At 41.0% G+C, this 19,756-nt stretch overlaps 1 protein-coding gene and 1 pseudogene across 1 annotated transcript; one reads left to right on the top strand and one right to left on the bottom strand.

Annotated features, from left to right (window-relative positions):
• Positions 1 to 2,648: 2,648 nt before the first annotated feature.
• LOC104593232 (U-box domain-containing protein 19-like) lies at positions 2,649 to 4,957 on the top strand. Its single transcript, XM_010252997.3, has one exon. It carries the CDS (start codon positions 2,775 to 2,777, stop codon positions 4,818 to 4,820), a length of 2,046 nt encoding a protein of 681 aa, XP_010251299.1. The 5' UTR covers positions 2,649 to 2,774; the 3' UTR covers positions 4,821 to 4,957.
• Positions 4,958 to 11,007: 6,050 nt separating this feature from the next.
• Positions 11,008 to 12,785, bottom strand: LOC104593231 (UDP-glycosyltransferase 90A1-like; annotated as a pseudogene).
• Positions 12,786 to 19,756: the final 6,971 nt, after the last annotated feature.

Below are 19,756 nucleotides of genomic sequence, written 5' to 3'. Positions count from 1 at the left end.
GTGTTGTCATTTTTTTCTTTTAAAAGAGAATGATCACGCTGACCCATCTCATGATGAACACCGGCATTATCCTTATCAAAGGGTATGTTCAATTATAAGTTTTCGCTCAGTAACACTATTTCGATTGGTTAATTTTGGCGTGGGCCAATCTCAACCTGCCCAAATCCTAATTAAGTCTAACCAGAGACTCCATGGAATGCTAAGGTGGATTTGCCCCATAACATCACCCATTGTAATAGATATTCCTACTTGGAATACAAGGTGTCTTGGGGTTAGGGACAATAGGACTTTATAAGGGCTTCAGCCTCCTCCATAATTTGCCACCTTTAAATATTAATAACTAAGAGAAATAAGGGGAAGGAGAGTATCAAAGAAATTGGAGTTGCGGCTGAAGAGGTGAATGCGCATCAACAAAACCCTGGTACAGTTGCTTCGATTATTAAGAATATCTTAGGAAAATTAAACCCTAAAGACAAAACAAATTTATCATAGAACAGGGAGAAAAAAATGTCTCTCTAGGGATTAACTTGGTGTCTCTAGAATCAAGTAATTTGCCAAGTGGTGACTGAAACCCGAAAGATTCAAAATATCGATATGTCCGATATATCGATATAGGTGTATTGGGTGAATCGATACAGCTTTTGGTGTTTTTTTTTTTTTTTTTTTTTTGTAACTGATTCAAGAGAACTGATTTAGGCCTCCTCCACACCCTGAACCGGTTAGACTCCTGATACACCCACTGTAAGGGCATATCGGAGGGTGTCTCAGTCAGTGGGCTGTGACGATTATATCTATATGAACCGTGGTTGTTTACCCTTAATATAAGCCTCGGGGCTCGATTTAGACGTGGCAAGAAGGACGAGCTAGGTTGTCGATCTTAGTGGGCACGTTTAGATGGTTAGTAGTAGCACGTCCGCCATCCACAGGGCACACCTAGGCGACCTGTTTGCAATCCACGGGTGCCTTGTATCTACTTCCCCATGAAGTGGGGGAAGTGGGCTTCTAATAATGCCAAGTGGTCCCATGTTTGTATAAGTTACGGGTTGGTCATTCCTTACTAAGGGAGATAAAGGAGGGAGTTCAAATCAACCCCACAATGTTCCTAATACACGGCAGGAATGTGCTGTGTGGGAACATCTTCTGATAATAACATTATCATCTAGAGATGTTCCCAAAATGTGACAAGTGGAACATTATGAGGGGCTGATTCGGTCTCCAAATGAGGAGCTCGTCATGTCAAAGGCACACTATACTCGCAGAGGCCTCTCAGGTCGCGGACAGCTCAAATCGGATGAGTAGGCTGAGACAGTTATGTGACCAAATCAGAAATCGGATCCACTTTAGGTCGGATGTTGGATGCTACTCGGGTCTCATAAGCTAAATTGATTTGACGATGTGCCATTAAGTGAGGTCTTATCACATGTATTGTCGAGGTGCGTGTTCAAATCACCACATTATATATTATACATTATATAATGTATATATTATATGTATATAATTTGAGTTTGGTCTAAATCAATTCCAGACTAGATGGAACCGGTTCTAAATCATAATAATTAAGGCACTATATTAGTACTTAAAACTAACCCATCAGCTTGGTTCTAATTTCTAAAACGATAACCAATCCAACTAACTCGGATTTATCAGATCAAACCCGACCCATTAACAGCCCTATTTCCGATCCACATCCATTCCCTACAACTTTTTAATTTTAACACCACAACATATGGAATTTTCATTTGAAAAGTTCAATCTAAACGGAAAACTCATATCCATATCATGATGTTTAGGCCCGTAATAATTTAGTAATTAAATTATGAATAAGGCACTTAACAGAACTGAATGCGAAATAGCCCTAGGATTCACGTAACCTGACCCAACTCCACACATAATAGTTGATGATGATGATGATTGATAATCCAAACTCATATATCGTATAAATGCCGCAATCCACACCAAAACGTGCGAAACATCTAACCGTTTGAATCGAATTTTGGACATTTATGCCATCGTTGGATATGATATTATCCGTGGTCGGCTGATCCTAATATCTTATTCTACATGAATGTTTTCGAAACTTACGCCCTATTGTAGGTAAAATATTTATTGTTTCTTGTAAATAAATCCGAGCATTAAAGTACTAACTGCCAATAAGATACCTAAGATATATTGCTTTTAGATACGGATTATTGGAGAAAAGGATTTAACAAGGAAAGTCTTTTGTGTAAATTGTCATTTTTAGCCTTGATAATTGCGTTTAATAAAGGCTACACTTGGCATTCACATATCAAATTATATTCAGGACCCATCTTCGTTGCTTCGTATTTTCTAGTTTATGTTTCTCTCGAGTCTCGACAGTCGACACCACGGGACTCCTCCCCATTCCCCGGGCATGGTGTCACTTCGTCGCGCTGCCACGTATCCAATTCGGTGCGTGCGTGGGTCCCATTTCCTCATCCTCATTCTGAAATCACACAATCACTTCTTCGATCCTTATATTTTCAGGACAAGTGTCCAACATGAACGCGTATCTATCTGTAGGATTCAACGCAGTAATCACAAACGCCTGATTAGTCGACACGTGTAGTTAAACAATATTTCCTTGATCCCTTTTGTCCTTATCCGCGCGATGCTATATATATGGATCGACTCACATTCCCAACTCATTCAGTTTGGAAAGAATCCCAAAAGTTTACTTTGTCTTTTTATCTTTGTCTCTCTGTTTCTATTTTCAATCGTGTATTCTTTGATCGTCCCTTCTTCACTTTCAATCAATGACACAACAGTCTGATCGCCGGATTTTGAAGTTTCCGGCCGTTCATCCCTGTGAATACGTCTCGCCGGTAACCCTTCTCCGTGATCTCATTAGTCTCTCTCGTGAAATCAACGATTACCAGTTGAAGGTAGTCGCGATCCATAAGCGACATGCGCGAGAAACGATTCGCCAAATTGGACTTCTCCTCATCTTCTTTGAAGAAGTTTGGGACCGTTGTCGATCGTCTCTTCCGGATTCAGTCGTTCTCTGCTTCTCCGAGCTCCATATCGCCTTACAAAAGTTCCGGTATTTATTAGAAGACTGCACCCGTGAAGGTGTTCGGCTTTGGGTTCTGATGAAGTGCGAGCGCATCTCGACCGAGTTTCGCATTTTGATCCGAGCCATCGCTACGGCGCTCGACGTTCTCCCTTTGGACTCCATAGACGTCCCAATAGAAGTGAGGGAATTGGTCGAATTAGTAGCCAAGCAGGCGCACAAGGCAAAATTTGATGTCGACCCAGATGACGAACTCGCCGCCAGGAGTGTTCTTTCGATTCTAAATCAATTTGAGAACGGGGTTTCGCCCAACCCCAATGATCTCAGGCGTGTTCTGGACCATCTCCAGATCCGAAGCTGGAACGAGTGCAATGACGAGATCAAATTCTTGGACGAGGAGATTGATTTGGAGAGCTCGGATGGATACGACAGGGAGGTGCTGCTCCTGAGCAGTCTGGTGGGATTTATGAGCTATTGCCGTGCCGTGATGTTCGATGCTGTGGATGGCAGAAGCACCAACAGATTGGAAGCAAGATACGACTCGGAAGTGCTTAGTTGCCTGAACCCAGAGGATTTCCGATGTCCCATCTCTCTTGAGATTATGACCGATCCTGTAACCGTATCAACCGGGCAGACCTACGATCGCTCATCGATTCAAAAGTGGCTCAGGGCCGGACACAGCACCTGTCCCAAAACAGGGGAGAAGCTAACAAATACAGAGTTGGTCTCCAACACGGCTCTCAGAAAGCTTATCCGGCAGTTCTATTCTGATAACCGGATTCCAGTTGCAGAAACAGGCAACCGGAACCGTGATATAACAAGGACAAATCTTTCGGGAAGCCCAGCGGCCGCGGAAGCCATGAAAATGCTTGCAAATTTTCTAGTTGGCAAGCTTGCTGAAGGAACAGATGAAGAGAAGAACAAGGCCGCTTTTGAGATCAAGTTGCTTGCAAAATCAAACATATTCAATAGGTCTTATTTGGCAGATGCGGGCACAATCCCATATCTCCTAAAGCTGCTTCCTTCAACCGATCCATCAACACAACTGAATGCTATGACAGCCCTGTTGAACCTTTCAAAGCATTCCAGGAGCAAAATGTTGATTGTCGAGAGCAGTGGATTGGATTTGATTCTCAATGTTCTAGGAGAGGGAATAACGGTGGAATCTCGGCAGATTGCTGCTGCTACACTCTTTTACCTTTGCTCAGTCGAGGAGTACCGGAAACTGATCGGAGAAATACCAAATGCAATTTCTTCCTTGGTAGAGCTCATCAGGATTGGAACACACCGTGGGAAGAAGAATGCTGTGGTTGCAATTTATGGGCTTCTTCTCCTTCCGGAGAACCATCAGAGGGTGCTGGCAGCCGGAGCAGCTCCATTGCTGGTCGATCTGTTGGCATCGTCTGAGAGATCTGATCTTATAACCGATTCTCTAGCGGTGCTAGAAAGGCTAGGAGAGAAACCGGACGGAACGATGGCAATTCTCTGCACCTCTGCTCTACCTCTTTTCGTGGGAATTCTACGCTCTTCGACGTCTCGTGCAGCGAAGGAGCATTGCGTTTCATTGTTGCTGTCCCTATGCATCAACGGTGGCGCAGAAGTGATTGCCATTTTACAGAAGACCGCCTCGCTCATGCCATCATTGTACTCTCTTCTTACAGAAGGCACCTCCCGTGCAAGTAAGAAGGCCAGTTCACTCCTCAGTATCCTCCATGAATTCCACAACCCAAGCTCGCCTGGTTTATTGACTCAGGCAGTGCGACAAGAACGAATCGTTCACGTACAATAGCTCTCCTTTTTTCTCGTTATTCCTTTTTGGTTCTTGACAGTATTCTTTTCAAAGCATCTACCCGTGTAAAGATAGTGGGTGCTTTGTTTTTTGTTCCTTTTTCAGGTTGAATTTTGTGATATTAGCTCGGTTTTTTGAAGAGCTAAAGTTTGCCAGGCTTCTGATTATGAAGCTCAATGTATATAATACAATATACGATGTATTGTATTTTTTTAAGAATAATACCAATAAAATTGTTTTACTGTAAAAACCCAATAAAAAAAATCTGTATTCCATGGTTTTTTTTTTTTTTTATCTATAGAAGTGAAATAAACAACAACGATTCCTTCTCTTACAGTAAGAGCTAGCTTAAGCGTGAGTTCTGAAGCCTCTGTTCAGTACTACTGTTCTAAAGTTTAGGATCTGAAAATTTTATTATGTCGCCACTTATTGTGAGGACTTTTGCCTGAGAATCAGTAATAATATGTTATTCTCACCATTTTCATCTCATGGCATTAGTTTCTCCAGATTTAGATTAACAAGTATCTTCCCTAAGAGGATTTGCAGGAGTACTATTCTGAAGCTGTAGATATCATCACCAGATCGATGAATTCAATGGTGGTTACTTTGGTAACCAAATGTTTCCCTCACTTCTGAGCTCTCACATAATTGGCCCAGCTTGATAACCTTGGACAAATTAATGAACATCCAATACATTTGCTTCAAATTAAATTGATCCAAAGGAGTATGTTAGATACTCACAAAATTGAAACAGATACTATTATCTCAGATAATGCAAAAGGAACATGATCATACCTTCAATATAACCTCTAATTCATCGAATTCTTAATATAGACTAAATTTCTTTGATTATGTGCCAATTCTGAGAAAGAAAAAGGCGAGGAAATGCATACCAGAGATATTGAAGTCAGGCAATTACTCACCCTGTATCAAGTTGAACAACTCCGAATAGTGACAACATAAATCAAACTTCGGTCTTGGTATTGGCATTCAATTTTTGCCAATTCGTGTCTTTAACGGGGACGTGTGTTACACAGCTATTACGTGTTCATTAATCGTGCCTGATACATCCCGACCCATAAATATAATATTATTGTTTTAGGATTTTTGCTCTCAAAAGAAACCTAACGAGTCCAAAGTGTGTTGAATAAAAGAATAAAACTCACTACTTCACTCCTAAGCTCCCATTGTGGCTCTTACTTCATGCATCGGTAGAGGCTGAATACAAGCTTTCTATTCATGAAAAAACAACTATATTTTAGTTTAGCCTGGAAGATTAATCACCCATATCCCCTCCAAAAATTAACCCTGTAAACTACATATCAGCGGCCAACTTTTTCCATTGAAATTTTGTAAAACCAAGATATCAAACTTTGGATTAATATGCCAACCTGTGATTGGGCTCAAATTTCTCGAGTGACATATCATTCAATGTAAATGGTCTTGATACGTTAAGAAGCTATTAATTTGTCTACAACAAAAAATAAAACACGTGAGTACTCCCAACTCACAAGTAGAGGGCGTTCTTGATATAATGCTGCCAGTTTGTGTTTGTCTTACCTCGCCGGCTAGGAGGAGGGTTGTGGCATTTAGCAGTCGGATTTAAGATTAAATCAGCCTCCCACAACGTCCACAGCACACCCCCGCCGTATATTGGTAATATCTCCTGATGATAATGTCAGAAATGATGATGATATCATCATCAGGAGATGTTCCCAATACACGGCGGGGTATACTGTGGGAGGCAATCTTGAGGGGCTGATCTGAACTCGTCGGAATAAAGATTTTTTTAATTTTTTTGCAAAATTCTTAAAGGCATTCTTAATTTAACAATTCCATGTGATGAATCTTAAATGGTGAAACAGGATTCATGTAACCAATTCCATGTGATAAATCTTAAATGATGATAATGTTTAGTACCAAAAAAAGTGATGATAATGTTGTTGTGATGATGATGATGATGATATAAGGTATTCTTCATTTCTGTTTAAATGACTTCAAGAGAAATTTTAACAGGGTTGATATTTTTCCCCTTGTCCTAGTGGTCCTAGGTAGTCATAAGAGTTAAGTTTGATTGCATAATGTCAATTATATCTATACCTTTTACTTGTCCATACGCCCCTACACTGGTAGGGTATAGAGAATTGAGTGAAATTTGAGACAGAGCTAAACAGACATGCAATCAAAGAAAGAGACAAAGCAGACCGTTTTATAAGAAAATTAAAAAAAAAACATTGTATAAGAAAATCCAAAGAAAAAACAAAAGGAAAGAAATAAAATGGTGAACTCTAAACCATTTTAGAAGATCTTGAAGAAGAAGAAAACCAAACGCACACATACACAGATAAAAAAAAAAGAAGAAAATGAAAAAAAAGGAGTATATCGCACACGCTCGAATAAAACCAACAATAGAAGAAACCTTTGAATAGTGAAAATCCAAAAGCACAAAAACCATGGTTTTCGAACTGTCATTGATCCGAATGGATGGACATTTTGGCCCGGGAACCGTTCAGGCAACCGGTTCCATTTTACCCCAATCCCAGTCCTTGGCCAAAAACAGTTGAATCGATCAACGACCCATTGACCCGATCAGTCAAATTGTTGACCCGTTCAATGGTTTTGACCGTTTTTTATTTTTTCTAATTGGGAACCGTCTAGGCAACTGGTTTCGTTTTATCCCAATCCCGATACCTGGCAAAAAACTGTTAAATCAGTCAAAGATCCATTGATTTCCTAATCGAACCGTTGACCAGTTTAGTGTTTTTGGTCATTTTCTTTTTTTTCTAATTTTTGTTGTCAAGACGGGTCATCCGTTTGAACCGGACGGTCAAACTGTTCACCCAAAAACCGGTGGCTAGAATGGTTTTGTTTTTCGGGTTGTATGAGTCACACACTCGAATGACATAACACGTATGGTATTGCTTAATGGACCTCACACACTTAATTTTTTTTCCTGTAATGTTTATTGTCAGAACGGGTTGTTCATTCAAACAGGATGGTCGAATCGCTGTTTTTTTTTTTATTTTTTAATTGAGAACCATCCAGGAAACTAGTTTCGTTTTACCCCAATCTTGATCCCTGGCCAGAAACCATTGAATCGATCAACAATCCATTGACCCGAATGATCGAACCATCGACCCATTGACCTATTCAATGATTTTTTGTTGTTTTTTATTTTTTTAATTTTTGTTGTCATAATGGGTCATCCATTCGAACTAGACAGCCGAACCGTTGACCCAAAAACCGATGGCCAGAACGGTTCCATTTTTGAGTTGTATGAGTTACGCACTCAAATGACGTAGCACGTATGATACTGCTTAATGGACCTAACACACTCAATGGGTCATCCCTATAATTTTTGTTGTCAGAATGAACCGTTAGTTCGAATTGGACAGTCGAACTGTCAACTTGAAAATTAATGGCCATATATATATATGGCCATTGGTTTTGGGTTGATGATTCAACTATTTGGTTTGAATGAATGGCTCATTCTAACAACAATAATTACAAGCGAAAAACTACGGAACCGTTATGGCCATTAATTTTCGAGTTGACAGTTCGACTGTCCAATTCGAACTAACGATTCATTCTGACAACAAAAATTATAGGGAAAAATATTCATTCAAACCAAATAGTTGAGTCATCGACCCAAAATTCAAGTATTTTTGGGTTATGCTACTGCACTCCTATGTTTTATATATTAGATAAGCTAATATTTAGTGTTATGCTACTGCACTCCTAAATTCAAGTATTTTTTTATTTTTTATTTATTTATACAAGTTTTTGGGGTTTATTTGACTTGCATATTTTGTATAGAGTTTATTGATATATATATTATTTGACTTGCATATTTTGTATCAGAGTTTATTGATATATATATATATATATATATATATATATATATATATATATATATATATATATATATGTGTGTGTGTGTGTGTGTGTGTCTTATGAAGGGGCTTTTCCATTGACCTTCTGATTTATATATTAGATAAGCTAATATTTAGTGTTATGCTACTGCACTCCTAAATTCAAGTATTTTTTTTATTTTTTATTTATTTATACAAGTTTTTGGGGTTTATTTGACTTGCATATTTTGTATCAGAGTTTATTGATATATATATTATTTGACTTGCACATTTTGTATCAGAGTTTATTGATATATATATGTCTTATGAAGGGGCTTTTCCATTGACCTTCCATCTGTTTTATATATTAGATAAGTTAATATTTAGTGTTATGCTACTGCACTGCTAAATTCAAGTATTTTTTTATTTTTTATTTATTTATACAAGTTTTTGGGGTTTATTTGACTTGCATATTTTGTACAGAGTTTATTGAACTTTTAAATTTGTTTTTCTGATTTTTTATATTCATATCACAGGGTTCAAGTTCTTTTTTTTTTTTTTTTTGGATTCAAGGTCTGTTTTGGATTTTATGCTTATTCAAGGCTAGGTAGTTTGACTCACGATTCCATGAGTGGATGACACTTCTAATACGTTGAAAACTAAGCTACCATTTGTTGTTGTGCTGATAACTGGATCCTTTTTATGTTGAGACTTTAGGTTTCCTTTTATACTCTTTTTTAACCAAAAGTCTAATATTTTGATTTCCTTTAATCACAAATTAAATCTAATTTGGGATTGTAAATCAAAAAATCTAGAAGAAAGGCTTACAAGATGTTACTAATTTAGTAAAGAAGTAGCACAGATTTTGTTGATTTGTTTGGGATAGGATCAAACTGAGAAGGATGGCTACGGCCCTAATGAGTTGATTTGTTTGGGATAGGATCAAATTAATGGTATTTTCTGCATTTTCTGTAATTTTTTGGTATTTTTTGCATTTTCTGCAATTTTTTGGTATTTTTTTTAGATTTTCTGGTATTTTCTGTATATTTTTTGCAATTTTATGGTATTCTATGCATTTTTTTGGTATTCTTTTGCATTTTCTGTAACTTTTGTAATTTTCTGGTATTTTTCTGTAATTTCTGGTTTTTTTTGCATCTTCTGCAACTTTTCTACATAATTTTTGCAATTTTCTGTTATTTTTCTGCAGTTTTTTTGTATTTTCTGCATTTATTGCAATTTATGCCTTGTATTATTCGACTTAGCTCGGCTCCCACCCCTACTCAATAATCAATACACATAACCCCTAATCCTAAAATTCACTATGAAAATATGTGATGGACACATGCCCTTCAATTGGATAGGAGTAAATTATTGCCCCTAAGAAAAAAAAAAAAAAAAGGAGAATGACTAATCAGCCCAATTCGGAATTCTTAGCCCATAGTATAAGAGGATGAATCCTAATCGTGGATTGATGCCAAGTATATGACAAGATTAAGCTACTTAGATTATAGGGAATTTGGCTTTAGTCAGGGCAAACTCTGTTTGAGCTAAGAATTCTGCATTAGGGAGATATTACCGATCAAGATTGAGAATATTTCCATACTTATAAATAAGCTTTATTTCATAAGGAGATATTTCCGATGCAAGATTGGGAAAGGCTGTTAGAACGGTGTGGGCATGAATTCTGCATTAGGTGCAGTGTATTTCTCTTCAAAAATAATTCCTAGGGTCGTACCACATGCAATACAATCATTTGAAATTAAAAAAAAATAATAATAATAATAAATGATATAATGCCTTTAATTTATTGTAAAAGGGTAGTTGAGAGCACTGTTTGGGATGGATTCTGCGCTTGAGGCAAATTGCATCAATTGAGCTGCTTTAGTGGAAAGCACCCATGAATTTGGGGTTCGAAATACCAATGTTGGCTTTCCGGGATTTTCGCTAAACAGAGCTTGAAGAGAAATTGGAAAGTTAGAAACTGTCCGAAAAGCCCTCCCAAACCGGCACTTAGGGGGTCTCACGGAGTCACAGGAAATGCAAGCGCGCCCGCCACCCCCCACCCCCCAAAGACCCTCCTCTCCTCGCCTCAAGCCCTCAACTATTGCCATTGATTTTGTAGTAATTGCAAATTCACAACAGGAGGAGATGTTATCAGTTGGTAGGTTCTCTGACTCGTCGGAGTAGAGACCTGGGATCAAATCCCGCTGCCATCAAGTTAACAAAGGTACTACTCGTTGCTGCTAACAATACACAATTGCAAGTTCAGCAGAGTTCAGTTCAGGTCTATATATATGGACGCCATAAAAACAATACACAATGCAATTAACAAACGGTTAACTCAAGCGGGATGAACAGACCTTATATTAATAAGTGTTGCACCTGATGAAATTTTTAGATTGTGTTTGACAACTTACCAATTAGGCTTCAACTTTATTAAGAGAGAAACGTGACGTGCCAACGATACGATAGACCCAGTTGCAGCCAAGTCACGTTCTCTTGCAGGTTTCATCGATGAGCTGATCTAACGTGCGCCATGACGACCCACCTTCTTCCATGGCCATTCTAGCTGTTTTCTGCATCTCTTTCACCTTCTTCCTCACCCTCTCTCCGTCTTCTCCCCCTATTAATTCCTTCACCATCTTCTCTATCATCTCTGAGTCCACGAAACCTCGAACTGATGAACCATTGTTTGCGAGAACTCTTAGACCCACGCCGATCTCATCCACTACCATCCTCGCATTCAGGTGTTGGTCCGCCATCATTGGCCAAGCCAGGATCGGCACCGACGCACATATACTCTCCAACACCGAGTTCCAACCGCAGTGACTCATGAACCCATTTACGCTCTGGTGCTCCAGTATCTCCCCTTGCTTCACCCACTCCCTTACAACTAGTCCTCTGTCTTTCACCCTCTCCTCGAATCCATCGACTTGTAATTCCGCTCCCTACGGTCTGACGGCCCACAAGAAATCTACTTTAGACCGCTCCAACCCAATTGCGATCTCTCGAAGTTGCTCCGACGAGATCTCTGCTTGGGACCCAAAAGCAACATACAAGACAGACCGACCCTCGGCTGACTTCTTATCGAGCCATTGCACCCACGCAGGTTTCTGGAGAGGCTGGACTCCTGTCGGGGTCGGCGATTCAGCCAAGCATAGAGGTCCCACACACCAGGCCTTGGGCAGGAACTCACGGTTCCAGCTGTCTAGGTAAATTGACTCCAGCTCGTCGAAGCTGTTGACGAGGAGACCCTGGCTGTTGGACGTGGCCATGGCATGCTCTACAATTGACTGAAGCAGGGGATTCCTCTGGTCAAGGTCTCTGAGAGGATAATCAAAACCATTTCTGGTGAGTTTGACCCAAGGGAAGCTAGGCACGCTGAAGGGCTCATCATCTGATTCAATGTTTACAAGCAGACGATCCCGACGCACAAGGCGGTTGAGGATCAGGGCATAATTGCTCATGCCGTAGAATACGAGCCTGGGGATACCAAATTTGGACGCTGACTGCAGAGTCCAACTGAGGAAGCCGTCGGAGATTATGCAGTTAACAGTTGGAAGACTCTGAAGGGCTTGTTCGAAGTGGGGCTGCATGAGTTTGGTAGCATTTGAGAAAGGGAGAAAGAGAGACATGGAAGGAAGTAGATCAGTGCTCTCGACCCCTGGTGGAAGTTCGGGGACATTTTGAGGGAAGTCGAGATCGATGACGCGAACGACGGAGGAGTCTGTGTCGGCAAGAAATTGGCGGATGAAGGGAGAATTTGCCGGAGTGGAGAAGATGGTAAGAGAGATGCGGCGGCGGCGGAGAAGGAGGTGGACGAGGTGGAGAATTGGGATTGTGTGGCCTTTAGACATGAAAGGGAAGAGAACAATATGAAGAGAAGTCATCCTTTCTTCTTCTTCTGGCTCGTTTCAGCGCTGCTTGCAGTGACAAGTTGGCAACTCTTCTCTTTGCTTTTATTCCTTAAAAATAAGCGGTTAGTGGAATTAACGCTTATTTTGCTTTTGGAAATAACTTATTATTGCTGAGAATAAGTGATAATTAGAGAAACCCAAATTGTCAAAATCTTATTTTTAATTGTCAAAATCTTTGAAAGAAAGGAAAACCTATGATATAAGAGCAGAAGAGTTTTGACGCAACACATGAATTTTGATGAATATCATCTCATTGTGCGTCCGGCTTCTATCAGGGCAAACGGGATTTTTTCCTCACTTTTTTTATTCACGCTCTACCCGCCGCGAATTGTAGCCACACATTTTTACTATGAAGAGATGTGTGGCTACGATATACGGCAGGTAGAAAGTGGATAGGAAAAGTGAGCAAGAAATTTAGATTCCTATCGGAGCAGGGCAGAGTCCATGCTTACACCGTTCGCGTAGCATGAGGACACACACCATGCGTCTTTTGGTTCGTGCATTGGTTTAATGTGTTCGAAATCAATTAAACAGAATCTATCATTTATGTCGTTAGCTTTTCATTCATTCCATTCCACTTCCCGCTCTAAATTTGCCGGACTCTGCCCTCGCCAGTCACTCTCACTCTCCCCCTCTAACCGGCGGCGATTAACAATCATCACCGACGACCTAAGAAAAACCTCATGTGTTTTGGACTCTGCCCTGATACAAGTCCAACTGTTATCATCAGAGATCAAATTCGCCTACCCTTGCCGAATATTCTAGGTACAAAACCAACTGGGATGCAGCCAATGATAATTATCCATCTCCCAAGTGTATCAACTTCTTGTTCTGAAGGCTTTGTATGGTTAAAGTGCAATTTTATTTGTACTAGTACAAATGCATGGGACTGCAAATTATTGTTTAATTTTGTTTTAGATTTTATTTTATTTGTACTGAAATCAAACAAAGTAAATTAAAATTTATAATAAAAATAGGTCAGAATTTACACTCAAATCGTTTGCATTGTCATGATTTTGCATCGATACAAATTTATTTTCATTGCAATCAAACACAGCCTTAGGGCCCATGAGAGAGCTCACATCTAAAAACCTATACAACCAAATACAATTCTAAATATAGTCAAAACTTTTCTCTTTTAACAATTAACAAACCACCATCACCAGAACCGGAAGCATTTTCTTATTTAGTGGTACAGCTTTTCTTTGTAGGCCTAGGATCAGTCAGTGGTCCTACACAAATGGGACAATCCATTACATCAGTCCATATTCATAAAAAATTCGGGAGGGGGTTGATTGGTTGAAGTTCTAGAAAATAATACATGAAAGAATGGTAGGATCCATCTAATGGATGCCAAGAAGGTTGCGGAATGGGTGGGCGAATTTCAAAAATTTCCCTACCTTCTTCCAACTGCGAATCATATTCCCTAAATTTAGAATACAATATTTAAGGATCCTACTTGAACCATAATTGAACCAGATCTTAACCAAAGAGAAAATGGAGGACTATACCTGATCCGGAGAAGCAGTATCTCCCAAAGTTGGTGTTCACACCCAAAGAAGACATCAAGATCTGCTCCTGCTGAAGATGACACAGCTGTGGGTGGAACGGAACCAGTAGAGTGCGTCCTACACACTGGATCCTTCGCAAGAATCCTCTGGAAACTCTGAACACCGAATCTTTTTCAGTCTTTTCTGCAAGATTGATGTCAATAACTAATTTCTTGACTTCTTTCTTCTTCAAAGATCAAATCTTGCAAGAAGGAATGGCGGCGGCTGGAGGAGAACTCTAAGGACGAAGATGGCTGAATTGCTTCTCTTCTCTCTGGAGTGTGAATGAGATCTAATCTCTATCCGCAGGAAGCTTTCTTGCTTTCTCTAAAACCCTTGTTCGAAATCTAATGTTTTTCTCTTAGAGTTTTTCCTCCTTTCTTCTTGATTAAGAAACCTCCTAATTAGGAGTTATCCCAATCCAAATCAGTATTTGGATAGGGGATGATCTTAATCCTATCTGCATATTAAGTTAGTTTACTCCTGTTCTTATCAGGAGGTTACCAGATTCAAATCTGATTTGAATTTGGTCTCCTAGAGTGGATAAGGTTAAAAGGCCATATCCTTTTGCTAACATTAATCTCAGATCCGCCCCATAGATGGGTGATCACATCAGCCCAACTCGATATGGGCTTTTGGCCCATTAAGTGTTCAGTGCTTAACTAGTTTCCAATCTGCTGCCTAGTTGGGCTTTCTTTGTATGGTGTGGGACCCAAGCATTGATCTACACATCAACCACATGGGTTCGGCCTAGCCGAATTCACTGAAAAGCTCAGTAAACCCCTGAGCCCATCACATGGACTCTATGGGCCCAACACTTACATCAAGTGGTCCCTGGGCCAAGCCATCTTATAAAAACCTAGGGACTGTGGGCAGGTGCAAAATTAGCCCATCAGGTACTATCCTAAATGGTCTTACACTTAACCTCTCAGCCCTTAATGATCAAGCATTGCCCGACAAGAGAGGACCTCTCCCTCGGCTGCAAGGAACAGTGTCGCACTCTCCATTCACATGGATCCCGGGAATTAAAACCATTTGCAAACATTTTGAAACCATATATTAATTTTGCAAAACAAAATTCCAACAATTGAAATCAACTACCGGCAGTTTGGTTTCCATTAGAGAGAGTGCATTCCCGATCATTACCCTTGTCCGACAAAGGGGCTGATCCTGTCACTATAATCACCCACTCAGATGAATTCTCAAACTATCCCAACATACCCAGGTTTTGATCCCCATCTAAGGATCTCACTGATTGGCATATCAAAGACAGCCCGATCCGACACCTAGTGAAGTGTCATAATCGAGTCTAGGGGTCAGGTGTAAATTTCCAGTTTTGCCCATCTGTCTCCAAGGTCCAGGGCAATACTGGAAATCTGGTCTGATTCAAGGATTCAAGTAATCCCATACTGCATGTGCCTCGGGTCTTACCCTGGTGGCCGAGACAGGCCATCCCAACACTTGGTGGCACACCAGTATCAGCCTTGGCAGGATAAATCTCCCCAATTGAAGCTAAGGGCATACAAAACTGTCTAACAGCTCCCACTTGCACTTAGGTCCAATCTGGTACAAGCCGAAGTCCCATACTTTCCACGTGTTTCTCAAACACCTTCTGTGTCAGTGGCTTAGTCAATGGGTCTGTCACATTATCCGCTGATGCTACCTTTTGAATTAGGACGTCCCCTCTACCAATGATCTCCCGTAGTACGTAGTACTTTCTCTCGATGTGCTTTGACCTCGAGTGGGTCTGAGGCTCTTTAGCCTGGGCGATCGCTCCATTGTTGTCACACAACAACGGGATGGGTGATGTGCTGAACGGAACCACTCCCAATTCGTGTATGAATTTCTTCATCCACACGGCTTCCTTGGCAGCTTCACTTGCGACAATGTACTCGGCCTCGGTTGTGGAATCTGCAGTGAACCCCTTTTTACTGTTTTTCCAGCAAACAGCACACGATCCTATCGTGAAAACATACCCAGACGTAGACTTTCTATCATCTGGATCCGACTGGAAATCGGCATCAGTATACCCTAGAACTTGTAGTGAACTACCATCGAATACCAGACAAAACTCTTTTGTCCTTCGAAGGTATTTGAGTATGTTCTTCACAGCAGTCCAATGCTCCTGCCCTGGGTTGGCCTAGAATTTGCTTACCACACTCACCGCCTGAGCAATGTCCGGGCGAGTGCACAGCATGGCATACATGATGCTCCCTATGGCTGAGGCAGAGAGAACGTCTCTCATGCCCTCAATCTCCTCAGAAGTCTTTGGAGACATCTTCTTGGAGAGAGTGATGTAAGCAGCTTGGGATGTAAGCAGCTTGGAGTTCTCCATGCTGTATCTTTTGACAATTTTGTCAATGTAAGCAGCTTGGGATAATCCAATTATCCGCTTCGATCTATCTCTATAGAGTCGAAGACCCAGTATATATGAAGCTTCTCCAAGATCTTTCATGGAGAACTACTGTGATAGTCATACCTTGACCGAAGACAACATTCCTACATCATTCCCAATGAGTAGGATATCGTTCACGTACAACACCAAAAATGTGATCTTATCCCCATTGGACTTCCTGTAAACGCAAGGGCTCATCCGGATTCTGCTCAAAGTAAAACGTTTTGACTGCAGTATCAAAACGGATGTTCCAACTCCTAGAAACCTACTTAAGTCCATATATGGATCTATTAAGTTTACATACCATGTGTTCCTGACCAGCAACAATGAAGCCTTGCGGCTGCTGCATGTAGATATCTTCACTAAGATCTCCATTCAGGAATGCAGTTTTGACATCCATTTGCCAAATCTCGTAGTCATGGTATGCTGCTACAGCTAGCAAGATCCATATGGATTTAAGCATGGCCACGGGCGAAAAGGTTTCCTCATAATCGATACCTTCTTTCTGAATATACCCTTTCGCCACCAAATGAGCTTTGTAGGTCTCAATCCTGCCATCGGAGCCCTTCTTCCTCTTGTAGATCCATTTGCAATCAATTGCTTTTACCCCGGAGGGCGGATCTACTAGAGTCCAGACTCCATTGGTCTCTATCGAGTCCATCTCAGCTCTCATGGCCTCCACCCACTTCTGGGAATCTATGTCTAACATAGCTTCCACGTAAGTTACAGGATCCTCCTCACTAGTCAAGGCTTCCACCAGGTAACTATCCTGGTCATAACCATATCGGACTGGTGGTCTGGATACCCAAGTGGATCTTCTAGGTTGGTCACTACCTGGGACTTGTAGGACATCCCGTACTGCTCTTGAGCTCTCTTCATCAAGAACTATTTCCTGACGATGGGTGTCCAGGATGTATTCGGTTTCTAAGAATTGGGCGTTTCGACTGCAGAACACTTTCTACTCACTTGGGTCATAGAATAGATAACCCATCGAATCTTTTGGGTAGCCTATAAATAGGCAACGGCTGGTTTTAGACTCCAACTTGTCCGCACTTGTTCTTTTAACGTGTGCAAGACAACCCCAAATCTTCAAGTGTCTTACACTTGGCTTCCTTCCGGTCCATAGTTCATATGGAGTTTTCGGAACTGATTTGGTTGGAACCCAATTCAGCACGTAGATAGCAGTCTCTAATGCGTATCCCCAAAAGGATGTGGGTAATTCTGAGCGTACGAGAAGCGACCGGACCATGTCCAACAAGGTCCTATTCCTCCTCTCTGAAACACCGTTGAGTTGAGGTGTAGCAGGAGGAGCTAGTTGTGACACTATCCCATTGTCCTTCAAGTAGTCCCTGAATTCGTCAGAGAGATACTCGCCACCTCGATCCGATCGAAGGGCCTTAATTTCTCTCCCTAACTGTTTCTCGACTTCCTGTCTGAACTCTTTGAACTTTTCAAAGGATTCAGACTTGTGTCTCATTAGGTACACGTAACCGTATCGTGAAAAATCATCTGTAAAGGTGATGAAATACACATGTTGATTCCGTGTCCTAACACTTAGGGGACCACATACATCAGTATGTATTAGGTCAAGCGTGCCTGCAGATCTTTCAAGCTTACCGTCAAATGGCTGCTTAGTCATCTTACCTTGAAGGCAAGGCTCACAAGTGGGAAGATTTTCTACGGTTAAAAAATCCAAAGGACCATCCTTTACCAGCCTTGTGATTCGGTCAACACCGATATGGCCAAGTCGGTAATGCCAGAGGCACATGGGATTTACTGTATCACGATTCCTTTTCTTGGGATTTTTGACCGACGTAGTTTCGGTTAAGTTAGTTTCCAGAGAATGATATAGAACATAGATACCGTTCTCCAGTTCCCCGCATGCGATGAATTTGTTATTCCGTTTAATAATAATCATATTACTAAAATAAACAGTATATCCATCAGCACACAGTTTAGAAACAGAAATTAAATTTCTTCTCAAGTTCTGTACATAAAGACAATCTTTAAGTACAAGCACTCATTCTCTAAAAACTAATTCTACGGTTCCTATTGCCGCAGCTGCAACACTTGCAGTCGTTCCCAAGAATAGTGTCACTTCGCCTTCACTCAATCTTCTGCTAACTTTGAACCCCTGCAGTGAGTTACACGCATGAGTTGAAGCCCCAGAATCAACACACCAGGACACAGAAGTAACTAACATATTAGTTTCTATGACACAAGTTTCGACGTTACCTTTCTTAGATTCCAGGTAGGCAGGACAGTTCCTCTTACAGTGGCTGGTCTGCTTGCAGAAGTGACAGACATCAGATGCCTTGTTCTCCTTCTACTTCTTAGGCTTGGTAGTTTTCTTATGGGGCTTCTTTTCCTTTCTCTTTTTCTTGCCCGATTTGTTAGCTTCAGCAAGCATAACCACAGGCTCATCCTTCTTGAGTAGATCCTCGGCCATCTACAACATATTGCTGAGTTCCTGGACGTTGACATTCAGCTTATTCATGTTGTAATTCATTGTGAATGCATTGAAGGAAGAGGGCAAAGAATCCAGGATGGCATCCACTTGCGTGCCAAGATCTAGCCCGGATCCAAGGGCCTCGAGTTCGTTAATGTATCCCATCATCTGAAGACAATGGTCATGAACTTTCTGCCCCTTGGACATCTGTGCGTTCATGAACAATTTCAGGACCTTCTGTGGAGTAGAACGGTTCTGCTCTTCATACATCGTCCTGAGACTGTCCAATATGTCCTTGGCTAGTTCGATCTGATCGAACTGCCTCTGTATTGAGTTGTCTAGTGATGCAATGACAAAGCAGCGGGCTAGGGAGTTCTTATCCTCCCAATCTTGGTAGTCCCTCCTACGGGCCTCAGAAGCCCTATCACCCGGACGCTCCGGGGCAGGATTTTTCACCACCTTATCTAACTTTTCGGAAGTTAGGACCAGCATAAGATTTTTGTACCAGTCAGCATAGTTTGGGCCCTTAAGCTTGTTATCGTCTAGAAGCTTTGCGAATTGACCATTTGCCATTTTCTAATAAAACAACAAAGACGTTAGTCCACAACCTTAGTTTGATTCATGTTACTTACATAGATATGGTTTTTAATCTATGTTCCATTCCCATTTGTACATCTCTGAGATTTCCCTCCTTTCTCAGTGACGGAGACGACGAAATGTCTCTGGAAATGTGGGAAATCACATGGGGTGCGTGAAGCCAACTGTTTTAGCTGC

This window comes from Nelumbo nucifera, chromosome 3 (assembly GCF_055504915.1).
Source record: "Nelumbo nucifera cultivar China Antique chromosome 3, China Antique-T2T, whole genome shotgun sequence".
NCBI classification, from domain to species: domain Eukaryota; kingdom Viridiplantae; phylum Streptophyta; class Magnoliopsida; order Proteales; family Nelumbonaceae; genus Nelumbo; species Nelumbo nucifera.
The sequence above is the reverse complement of the archived record's forward strand: the minus strand, read 5'-3'. Positions and strand labels throughout refer to the sequence as shown.

Excerpts from the sequence above, each read along its gene's own strand:
- LOC104593232 (XM_010252997.3), top strand. The coding sequence starts at position 2,775 with ATGACACAACAGTCTGATCGCCGGATTTTGAAGTTTCCGGCCGTTCAT.